The following is a 12,184-nucleotide window of genomic DNA, read 5'->3' as shown; positions in this document are numbered from 1 at the left end:
GGGGGTAAGCAGTTAAACATCAAATTTTCATTTTTGGGTGAACTATCCCTTTAATAAAATCATGTGGTACATAGCCTACATAAATAAATAAATAAATAAATAAATAAACAGCAGAACTAAGCATGACCGGAGAGCAGTGGAAAATAATCTGATAATAACACGTGAAATAAGAATTAACCGATAACCTATTGTTTCTGGTCCCTCTAAGAAAAGCGTTTTCATCAACATAACCTTGATAAAACTGAAGTGAATGTTTACAGGCTACGTCACTCTCATGGCGTTCACCCATAGGTTGCTTAAAACGTGATCACGTGACTCTTACAGTGCACTAACAGTGTACTGCAGTGCAAACAGAGAAGTGTACTCACTGTTTACGCCGATTTCACCTCGTTATTGTTAACAGAGAGCACTTGTCTTCGTCTGTAAATAGAGCTCATTGACAGCTGATTTACCGCTGTGTCTCAAACGGGATAGTTTGCTTTGTGAGCTGTTAGATCACAGGTATGTCTTTTATTTCATATAAAGTTACCTTTTCTTAACATTTCCTTGAACTTTTAAAAAGCTGTGTTTTGGCAAAGGTTGTGTGTGCGCATTGAGTATGTGACAACTACAAATGTGTTACTATTTACACTTACGGAAGCAAAAATAGACCATGGCTGTGTGTCAAACACTAGTGAGCTGCCTATCTAGACGACTTTTTGGGGTATCATAGGCACGTCCCAAAGACGCTATCTTGGTAACCAGCTCACTTGGGTTAGAGATACCGTTTATTAGGCAGGTTATACAGTATGCCAGTCGACATTTATAATTTTTGAGATGGCATTCACAACTCTTAGTTAAAAGGATATTTCACCCAGAAATGTTTTGTCATCAGTTACTCATCCTCGTGCTGTTCCAAACCGGGTTGACTTGCTTCCTTTGTAGGGCAAATTATCCTTTTAAGGTTGCATAGATACTATGGATTTTTTTTTTTATGATAGAAGTATCTTCAGGACTTCTTAGTGCACATGATTAGACTCATGTGAGGACTCATTTTGCACAAGAGACCATATTCTCATTTACCCACAGTTATGTCATAACATATGTTATGTTATATTATATTATATGTTATGTTATAACATATGGCCTTTTGAATAAGCAGGCGCTTTTATCAACAGCAACTTGCAAACAATTAAAAGTGTCAGACTTTGCTGCTTCTTTTTCTTTTTTCTTTTTTTTGAGTTTCATATTAGGCCGCTGGGCTTTTATGTCTCATATAGTGTGATATAGTAAGAATATTATGGAGCTCAATTTGGTGCCCTTGTTATTAATATGGCCTATAAGTACGATGAAATTCTGATAGCATTTAATGTAATTCATTGAGATCTTTATAACAGAATTTCAGACTACTTACATAAAATGCATATCAGTTGTCACTCTATATCCCCCAATAATATGTCTTATTAAGATGATTTTAAATGCTTAGTTTTATGATCAAACATCTGTGGTTTTTATTGTGGATGCAAAACGTAATGCAATGCAATACATTGATGATTGAGAGATGGACAAATGTGACCCTGGACCACAAAACCAGTCTTAAGTGTCAATTTTTCGAAATGCTGAAAAGCTGAATACATAAGCTTTCCATCACAAAACCAGTCATAAGGGTAAATTTTTCAAAATTGAGATTTGTACATCATCTGAAAGCTGAATAAATAAGCTTTCCATTGATGTATGGTTTGTTAGGACAATAGGACAATATTTGGCCGAGATACAACTATTTGAAAATCTGGAATCTGAGGGTGCAAAAAAATCTAAATATTGAGAAAATCGCCTTTAAAGTTGTCCAAATTAAGTTCTTAGCAATGCGTATCACTAATAAAAAATTAAGTTTTTATATATTTACGGTAGGAAATTTACTAAATATATTTATGGAACATGATCTTTACTTAATATCCTAATGATTTTTGGCATAAAAGAAAAATCTATAATTTTGACCCATACAATGTATTTTTGGTTATTGCTACAAATATACCCCAGCGACTTAAGACTGGTTTTGTGGTCCAGGGTTACAAATAAATAATTATACTAAAAGACCTTTTACTTGCTAAAAAAGTATAAACTATGAAGCAGAGGACAGAAGGCATGTAGTAGATGGTGTGCAACAGGTTTTTCAGCAAAGTTTTGATCATGCTGGTAATTTAAAGGCCTTTGAAATTCATAGGCTTTATGGGGTAAACCATTTTAATGGACTATGAAAATGTATTAATTAAGCCATTCACACATTGATCTGTACAGTAACAGTATTTTTTTCCTGCTTGTCCTCCTGTCAACAAGGTTCCATAACTAGATCACGTTACTATCAGGAAGCTCAGTCACATGACACTTTGCTCATGACTCTCATAACCTGCACAGCATCCACATTTCTTCACTTTCCTCGCGTCTTCAAAAACACTTCCACTTTTAAATCAGATGATATCCCAGAGTGCCCACTGCATGTGAAAGATTTGCCAAGCTCATCAAGACTGAGACATGTGTCAGCCTCCTGGCTGTTCAGTCTATAGCCACTAATGCTGACGTCTGGCTCTTTCGGTATAATGAGCTGGCAAAAAGCCTTTTTCTATAGAAGTGCTGGACACGGGAGACAGAACAAAGAATGGCACAAACACGTACACAAACGCTCACCATCCAGTCTACATGCTTACACGAACACTGATTCCCCAGAGCCAGACTGACTCATATTTCATTTTTTAGGATTTTTATTTCCTCCTAATGCACTGGTGAACCTCGACACAATGAAGTCAGATATACCATATGAAAAGGTAGGTTAATTTAATCTTAATTTAAATGATTAAGAATTGATTGTGATTCTTATATTCTCCTTAAATTCACTTATTGTTTAAGAGTTATCTAGTGGTTTTAATTTATAAATTTATGTGCACGCTTAAGATGCTATGTTTGATTAACTACAATTATTTTTGTTTTCATGTCTTGATCAAGATGGTTGATGTGGAGCTAAGCAGAGGAGAAACACATCTTGGCTCACAAAAGGTATTAAAGGGGTCATATGATGCAATTTAAATTAAGTGTTACAAGCTCTTGGTGCATAAAGAAGATCTGTAAAGTTGCAAAGACTAAAGTCTCAAATCCAAAGAGATATTCTTTATAAAAGTTAAGAGTCAGCCACGCCTACCTAAAACGGCTCGTTCTAACACGCCCCCACATATCTACCTCACTATGTGGGAAGATTTGCATAACGCCACCCAAATGTTCACGCAAAGAAAGAAGGCGTAACTTTTATTCTCGCTGTAGTATTGTTGCCGCCGCCGCCATGTCGTGAATGCGCTGTGTGTTTCGTTGTGAAAGTGAAACTACTTTGTTTGGTCTTCCAAAAGAGGACGATATCCGCTTCGTCATGCCTGGAGCTGATCCGTGCGACTCCCCATGTTAAAATGCCCAACTTTACAGCAGAAAAAAATATGTTTACAGCCTGGTACAAAAAGTGCTTTTGAAGCCTAAAGTGGGCGTCCCGCCTTTTTGCCCATTTTTGATTATCTGGGAGTGACGCGCGGTGACACACTGCCAAGATGGCGGCAGTCGGCTCCGCTCACTTTAGGCTTTAAAAATGCTCTTCTGAAACCTACGAGTGACGTCACGGACACTACATCCATGTTTTTATACAGTCTATGGTTTTGAGCCGTGTAGAGTTGCGCTTGTTGTTTGTAATTTCTCCGATCACAAATGCAGACATGGATAGCTGGCCAATCAGAGCACACCTCGCTTTTCAGACTGATGAGCTTTGTTAAAATCGACGCGTTTCAGAAAGGCGGGGCATAGAGCAGAAACAATAATGTACAGTATGTGGAAAATAATGTGTTTTTTGAACCAGGGTTCCAAACGCAGGTGATTCTTGGATTAACTGCAAAGGTTAACCATCATACAATGAAGGTTCATCATTTGCATGTGTTTAGGTCCTGTCGGTTTAAACATTCAAGCGATTTTAAACTATAGAAGTAGAGTTTAATTATGAACATAGATGCACATGAACACCGAATTCCATTCACTTCGTCTATTTGTGCCTGAAATGACACTTAAGTGCGAAATTATGTCAAAATGCATGTCTCTGCAAGTATCCTTGTAAACACAGATGCTTATGGCTTAGGTCAAGGTAAACAAGTGAGAAAGAAAAATTATGTGTAACAGTATATTGGTTCACAGCAGTTTAATGTTCCTGTTGCTTTCTGTGTCATGAATGTTAATCAAACAACAAAAAACAGAAAAATCACTTTCGTAGCTTTAACACAGATTTATTAGATTTAATTTATACAGTGAAGACTATGCAGCGTTATTTTACATTTGATTATTCAATTTCTGTACCTGAATAGTGAATACTGTTAGACTTACCAGAAAAATATAAAGCACTGTTTATTTAATTTATATCTTTGTTCTATTATATTTATCTATGCTTGTAATTTGTTTGTTATTTTCTATGCTGATTTACTCGCCTACAAAATCACCCCTATCATTTTTTTTCAAATAGAGCTATTCAAGTCATCTGGTGATTTATTTATTTTTTTCATATCGCAGAAAAAAAAATATCGCAATGTGAGTTTTTTCCAATATCGTGCAGCCCTACTCTGAACTAATCGATGACTGGTGTTAAAATGCTAAAAAAAAAAACTCAGTCATTTGTTTTTAAATAAATTTAGGCCTCACAACGTTATAATGTACAGTGTGAGAAAATTGCTAAAGAGTGAATTTTACATTTTTTAAGATCAACATTAAGTAAGCATTAGATGACACCAAAGGTAATCTGCATGTAAAAATAAGAAATGAGCATGCATAATTAACCCTAATAAGCTTTTTAAGCATTTTTTTCCTGAATTAGTTCAAAATGTTTTTTTTTTTTACTAAATGGACTTCATTTGATTTGAGTCTAAGTGGTTATAAATAGTCACACATTGGCTGTTTGTAGTCAAAATTTATCAGATTTTTTTTCTAATATGTGTTGAATGAAATGTATATATCAGCCACAATAATGAACAAACACACACAGAAATAAAGAAGTGAGACTGCAAAACATTCGGAGTGCAAATTATTTGCACACACTCTCTTACAGAGACTTCAATAATGGCACTTTTAAAATATTAACAAAAATATATAATACATATAATAGTTGTATAAAGTCTGAACAAATATCCAAATGTATATTTTCTAAGCTTAAAATCTAGAATTCTTGCACAGCGAGTGGATGCATAGCATCATAACATGATTTTGACCTGATATGAAGTCATGTTATTTAGATTTTTTCACCAGAAGGCTAGCATTCAAATCCATGATACATTCTCATATTTTCTTTGTTTCAACTTATATAAATTATAGAAATAGAAATAAACTTAAAGGAGATTTTTACTGTAGTGTAGTTCTAAAAGTTTGTGTATTTGCTTATAGCAATGATGGTGAACTAGAGAAATGTACACATAAAAAATATCTAAATGACCTAAAATCGCAAAAGATTTACATAATTGTATTGTTAGTACTGTAGAAAAATTAGTTTTATATGATTTCATTAAAAAGTTACCGAAATTACCAGCCAATGTGTGACTCGTTTAAAAAATCTTAGGACACTTAAATATCCAGTATCAGCTGATGTATGTCCAGTATCGATACTGATAAATCAAAAGTAATGTTTAATATCAGCCAGTAACAGATTTGGTACCAATATATTTTGTGTAACTACTGTCAGTTACATTGTACCTCATTTTTCACTCCATGTCATTTTTCTTCTGCCGTGATTAAAATCATTTGTTCAAATCATTTTACATGTTCAATTATTTTATAAGAATCTGTGTAATGAGCTGGATAATGGTCATCATATGAATGATGACTGTTGTTGTTTGTTTTGTTAATGACCAGTAACTGTACCTTATTGAACGTATCCATCTGTGTGTTTAGTATTACAGGTGTCTGATCATCCTCACCTGTTTAACCACAATACTGTTGATACTCCTGTCACTCCAAACCCTGCTTGTTCCCATGGCAACGTCTTCCTCGTCCTCCTCCTCAAAATCATCTGGACAGCAGGAGCACCTTCTAATCAGAGAAACCTGTACTGATCCCTGCAGGTAGACACCCACCTATGGGACTTTATTTGGGTCACTTATCATTCTGTCACACATTTCTTTGTGTTTTTGAGTGTTTCAGTGGTCCACTGGTAAATGAGGTTAACCACAGGACACTGTTTCACAGCTGCACTTTCAATTAAGTCTGCATTTATGGCTTTGTTGCCCATGTGTGTCATTTACAGGATTGTTTTAGTGGAGAGTATTCCTGAGGGACTGGTGTTTAACTCCTCAACCACTCATCAGTCCGTATATGAAGCCTGGCTCAACCTTATATCTGGTGCTCAGACCAGTCTGGACATCGCCTCCTTCTACTGGACTCTTACCAATGACGACACGCACACACACGAGGCCACAGCTAATCAGGTTTGGATGTGAAGTTTACTGACTTCTCACTGAATAATAGGCTGTGCTCGTGATGTCTTACCCAAGTGATCTGTTCATTGTAGGGTGAGCAGATTCTGCAGGAATTAGGACAGCTCTCGGGGAAAGTGTCGGTCCGAATTGCAGTTGATAAACCATCAGAGAAAAAACCTATGGATGACATTAAGTTTCTGACTGATTCTGGTAAGTCAACTTGACTTTGACATATTTAACAGCCAAGCAAAAAAAGTTTAAAGTTTGAATGTTTTCAAGGCAATACAGTCTGTCAGAAAAACAGATAGGTATAAAACATATTGCTAGGGTACCTGGGGTGGTTGCTAGGCTGTTTCTAGCATGACTATTCTATTCAATTCAATTCAAGATACAAATCATTGCAAAGCAACTTTACAGCATGACTAGCATGTTGTTAACATGTTTTTATCATGTTACTAGCGTGTTGCTAGCATGATTAAAATGTTTCTAGCATGTTGTTAGCACAATTAACATGTTACTAGCATGTTGCTATCATTATTAGCATGTTACTAACATGTTTCTAACATGGTTACCATGTTGCTAGCATGATTAGCAAGTTACTAGCATGTTTCTAGCATGATTAGCATTTCTAGCATGATTAGCATTTGATAGCACAATTAGCATGTTGCTAGCATGATTATCATGTTACTAGCATGTTTCTAACGTGGTTAGCATGTTTTATAACATGATTAGCATATTACTAGCATGTTGTTTGCATGATTAGCATGTTACTAGTACTAGCATGTTTCTAACATGATTAGCATGTTGTTAGCATGATTAGCATGTTACTAGCATGTTGTTAGCATTATTAGCCAGTTACTACCATGATTAGCCTGTTACTAGCATGTTATTAGCATAATTAACAAGTTACTAGCATATTGCTAGCATTATTCTAGCATGATTAGCAAGTTACTAGCATGTTTTTAACATGATTAGGATGTTACGAGCATTTTGTTAGCATGATTAGCATTTTATTAGCATGTTGTTAACATTATTAGCAAGTTACTAGCATTTTGTTAGCATGTTTCTAGCATGATTAGAAAGTTACTAGCATGTCGTTAGCATGTTTCTATGCTAATCCAGCTAAAACCAGTTGATTCGGTTAAAAAAAACAGCTAAAAACCAGGTAAGACCAGCCTGGCCTGCTAAAAAAGTGGCCAAAACCACTTTAAAACCAGCTTGGGAGACCAGCCAAAGCAGTCAATCAGCTTAGGCTGGTTTTAGCTTCCCAGAGTCAGACCAGTCTGAAGGTCTGACCCGAGTTTGGTGGTTGTAGCTTTAAAAGTCTAGGAGGAGATACATTTTCAAATTTGGTCTCAGAAGAAGAAGAAGACGTTTAAATAGGATTCCAGTAGGATTCCGATTTTTTCAAGCCAACTTAATAATGCCTTACTTCCTGCAGGAGCTGATGTACGGATGGTGAATATGCGAGAGCTGACGTCAGGTGTGCTGCATACTAAATTCTGGATCGTGGATAAGAAGCACATTTACATAGGAAGCGCCAATATGGACTGGAGGTCACTAACACAGGTGAGCCATATTTTTTGTCTTTTTTTTTTTTTCAAGGATTACTAACTTTAATTGCCACATGGTTTGATATCAGTATTTGGGATTTTTTTGCTTCCTCACCTACTCGTACATGCCTCATATAGTAGAAATAATTACGCTACCGTTCAAGGTATATTTTTTGTAAAGAAAACTTTTTAAAACTTATATTCAGCAAAAATGCTTTAAATTGATCAAAAAAGTCAGTAAAGATGTAATGTAACAAAAAAAAAACATTCTATTTCAAATAAATGCTGTTCTTTTGAACTTTCTGTTCATCAAAAATCCTGAAATCATGATTTTCATAAAAAATATTAAGCAGCTCAACTGTTTATGATAATAAATAATAAATGTTTCTTGAGCAGCAAATCAGCATATTAGAATGATTTCTGAAGATCATGTGACACTGGAGTAATTCACAGAAATTTTAAAAATTTTAAAATATATTCAAATACAAAATGGTTATTTCAAATTGTAATAATATTTCACAATATTACTGTTTTTACTGTATTTTTAAAAATAAAATAAATGCAGCTTTGGTGAGCATAAAAAACAATAAAAGTCTTACTTACCCCAAACCTATGAATGGTAATGAATATAAACATTTTAACACGGGAGGAGAGATGTGCTGCTAATACTTTAAGTACTCAGACTTTCAGCCACCCAGAAATAGCACCAATACTCCATATACTCTATATATTCCATATATTCATATATTCTGCTCAGGTGAAGGAGTTGGGTGCGGTTGTGTATGACTGCAGCTGTCTTGCTAAGGATCTTGGGAAGATCTTCGAGGCGTATTGGTACCTAAATCAGACCAAGACCGTTCCTGCACACTGGCCCAAAAACTACTCCACCCTGTACAACAAGGACACACCCATGCAGCTGTCACTCAATGGGACCGATGCCAGCGCCTATCTATCAGTAAGAGAGATCCAGCACACTGGATAAACTGAGCTCAATCTTGAAAGGGAATAAAGCCAAGACAAAGCTAATGCACTGAATGTGACACTGTGTATTCCTGTCAATGCCTTTGGAATTTTTGTGGCTTGTGTTGTTCCTCGTTCTGGTGGTGTTTGCTGAGCTGATTGCAGTTTTGTTTGGCATTATTGAGGAAGTTTTCCTCTCTCTCTCACAGAGCTCTCCTCCTTCACTGTGTGCCGAGGGCCGGACTCCAGACCTGCAGTCTATCCTCAGCGTGATTGCTGATGCCCAGCAGTTCGTCTACATCGCTGTGATGAACTATCTCCCCACTATGGAGTACTCCAGCCACAAAAGGTCTGTGGTATATTCCCTACCTCCTTCTTCACGCATATGTTTCATAACCAACCAGCCTAAAGCCACCTGTCTTCATTATGAAATCTGCTTATCGTAGGCTTTTTGAACCATTTATTTTAACTGGCATATCATGAGGAAGCTCAAAAAAAGGTTATTGAGACTTTTTATCTCACAATTCTGACTTTTTTTTACAGAATTGTGAGTTATAAAGTCAGAATTGTGAGATATAAAGTCAGAATTGCGAGATATAAAGTCAGAATTGCAAGATATAAAGTCAGAATTGCGAGATAAAAAGTCAGAATTGTGTTGGTACCGAAATACCGGCTCTTTTGACAACACTACTCACAATTGCGAGTTATAAAGTCAGAATTGCGAGATATATAGTCACAATTGCGAGATAAAAACTCGCAATTGTGAGTTAAAGTCCAATTTTGAAGGGGAGAAAAAGACTGATATGTTCTCAGAATTGCGAGTTTATATCTCACAATTCTGACTTTATAACTCGCAATTGCGACTTTGTCTCGCAATTGCTAGTTTATATCACGCAATTCTGACTTTATTTCTCAGAATTGCGAGTATATATCTCACAATTATGACTTTTTAACTCACAATTGCGAAGTTAATATCACGCAATTCTGAGAAAAAAAGTCAGAATGGTGAGATAAAAAGTCGCAATTACCTTTTTTATTTTTTATTCAGTGGCGGAAACGGGCTTCCATAATTATAGTTAATATTCATTAATATTGTTAATATTTTGAATTTGATTTTATTTTTATATTTTCTGTTTTCATTTAGTTGAAGTTTGGTAATTTTGCGTTTTTTTGCATTTTGGCCCTCCCAGTCCAAGTGAAGCAATAAAGGACCATATAGTTCATTTAGAAGTTCACAGGAGCAAAATTGTCTCAGTCTGCATGGAGTTGCACATTTTTAACCTTCAAAGTACACCTCTGTAATGCCCATCATGGCTCTCCCTGATCTCCTGCAGGTACTGGGCGGATATCGATACCCAGCTGCGGCGCGTGGCTTATGAGCGTAAAGTTCGTGTGCGTCTGCTGATCAGTTGTTGGGACAATACCAACCCCATCATGTTCCCTTTCCTCCGTTCGCTAGCTTCCTTACAGGGCAAGAGCAAGCTGGACATTCAAGTGGTGAGTGCCGTCACATTTGTGTTATATCTGTTGTGTGAAATGTTCTGTCTGAACACTTAGGAAGGCTGCATTTATTTGATCAAAAACACTGTATAAACAGTAATATTGTGAAATTGTATTACAATTTACAGTAACTGTTTGAATATGTTTTAAAATGTAATTTATTCCTGTGATGCAAAGCTGGATTTTCAGCATCATTACTCCAGTCTTCAGTGTCACATGATTCTTCAGAAATCAGTCTGATATGCTGATCTGCTGCTGGAGAAACATTATTATCAGTGTTGAAAACTGAGGATTTTTTTGATGAATTGCAAGCAATAGAATTAGAATAGAATTTTATAACAATTAGAATAGGCATTTCTAACAATGTGGGAATCCTTACTGTCATTTTGATCAATTAAATGTGCCCTTTCCAAATAAAGCATTAATTTATATGAAACAATGTCTGATACAAATCATTTTTCCCCTCACAGAGAATTTTTACTGTGCCTTCCGACCCTCGACAGAAACACATTCCCTTTGCCAGAGTCAACCATAACAAGTACATGGTCACAGATAAGGTTGCTTATATAGGTACGGCTCACTGCTTAAACATCTAAACCCTTTACGGTTTGTCTTCTAATGTCCTGAATGATGTCTCATTATCTTGTTGCTATACTTATTTCCTGCCTCCATACTTTCCAGGCACGTCTAACTGGTCAGGGGACTACTTTGTGAACACAGCTGGATCTGCATTAGTGGTGAACCAGACTTCAGCTCAGTCCACAACCCCCACAGTCCAGGAGCAGCTGCAGGCAGTGTTTGAGAGAGACTGGGACTCTCCGTACAGCACTGACGTCAACCACATAACCAACCGCAAAGACATTTGCTAGACCAGGCTTTGTGCCGGTGCTGTGGCCTTCACACTGCAGGGGGCGCTGGAGAGTGCAAAACACTGTTAAATGGCATTTGCTGGAGGATAGTTTTCAGTATAGAGTTCTGCTCCATTTCTGGGTTCTAAAATACCAGCTTGCCTGTCCATCTTATCATGAGCTACTTTTGCACTCATAAAAACTAATAATGATGTCACTTTCACCTCTGACCAGTTGCATATATTTTGCACAAAATGTCTTTTAAATGACAATGCAATGAAATACCTCTTAACAGAAACACTTTCCTGTTAATTGATTATTTTGAACATAGTTTCTCAGGAAAAATCATATTAGCATTGATTCAATGTATTGTTCATAGCTGCTTTCGCTTTCTAAAGTGATTTCAATTGCTGCATTTAAAAATCAGATCTGATTCATCAAAGAAGCAGGATTATTGGATTAATAACCAGTCTATTGTCATGAACGTCTCTGAAGGCATTCTTGCATGTCTGAATGCATTTGTTGTGGTGTCACCACTACTTGACTGTTTAATTCACTCACACCACACATGAGTTTTTACTTCAGGACATGTGGGTTTTTTTATGATGTCTAAAAATCTGGAAGTGAAAATGTCACAGCGTCATTACCAGATATAATCATAAAGGGGAATAGTGAGGGATGTGAGTCCGTTTGAAGCTTTTATAACCTTTTTGATTTTGAAAATACGTACACTTTATTGGCTGTGAACCTTAAAAAATTTAAGGGAGGGTTTTTTTTTTTCCAAAATTTAGTTAATTTTACATTTAACGTCTCTCATTGGGAGCTGCGTGTTTTATGAAAGTGTAAACTGTTACAAATAAACACT

At 36.2% G+C, this 12,184-nt stretch overlaps 1 protein-coding gene across 1 annotated transcript; it reads left to right on the top strand.

Annotated features, from left to right (window-relative positions):
- The first annotated feature begins 335 nt into the window (after window positions 1-335).
- Window positions 336-12,184, top strand: LOC107670592 (phospholipase D3-like). Its single transcript, XM_016463232.1, has 12 exons — window positions 336-501; window positions 2,734-2,801; window positions 2,980-3,030; window positions 5,935-6,104; window positions 6,287-6,467; window positions 6,551-6,668; window positions 7,900-8,027; window positions 8,769-8,966; window positions 9,181-9,320; window positions 10,306-10,468; window positions 10,942-11,041; window positions 11,153-12,184. Exons 2-12 carry the CDS (start codon window positions 2,775-2,777, stop codon window positions 11,338-11,340), a joined length of 1,464 nt encoding a protein of 487 aa, XP_016318718.1. The 5' UTR covers window positions 336-501; window positions 2,734-2,774; the 3' UTR covers window positions 11,341-12,184.

This window comes from Sinocyclocheilus anshuiensis, unplaced genomic scaffold, assembly GCF_001515605.1.
Source record: "Sinocyclocheilus anshuiensis isolate Anshui unplaced genomic scaffold, SAMN03320099.WGS_v1.1 scaffold140, whole genome shotgun sequence".
NCBI classification, from domain to species: domain Eukaryota; kingdom Metazoa; phylum Chordata; class Actinopteri; order Cypriniformes; family Cyprinidae; genus Sinocyclocheilus; species Sinocyclocheilus anshuiensis.
This window is presented reverse-complemented; position numbering and strand designations above follow the sequence as displayed.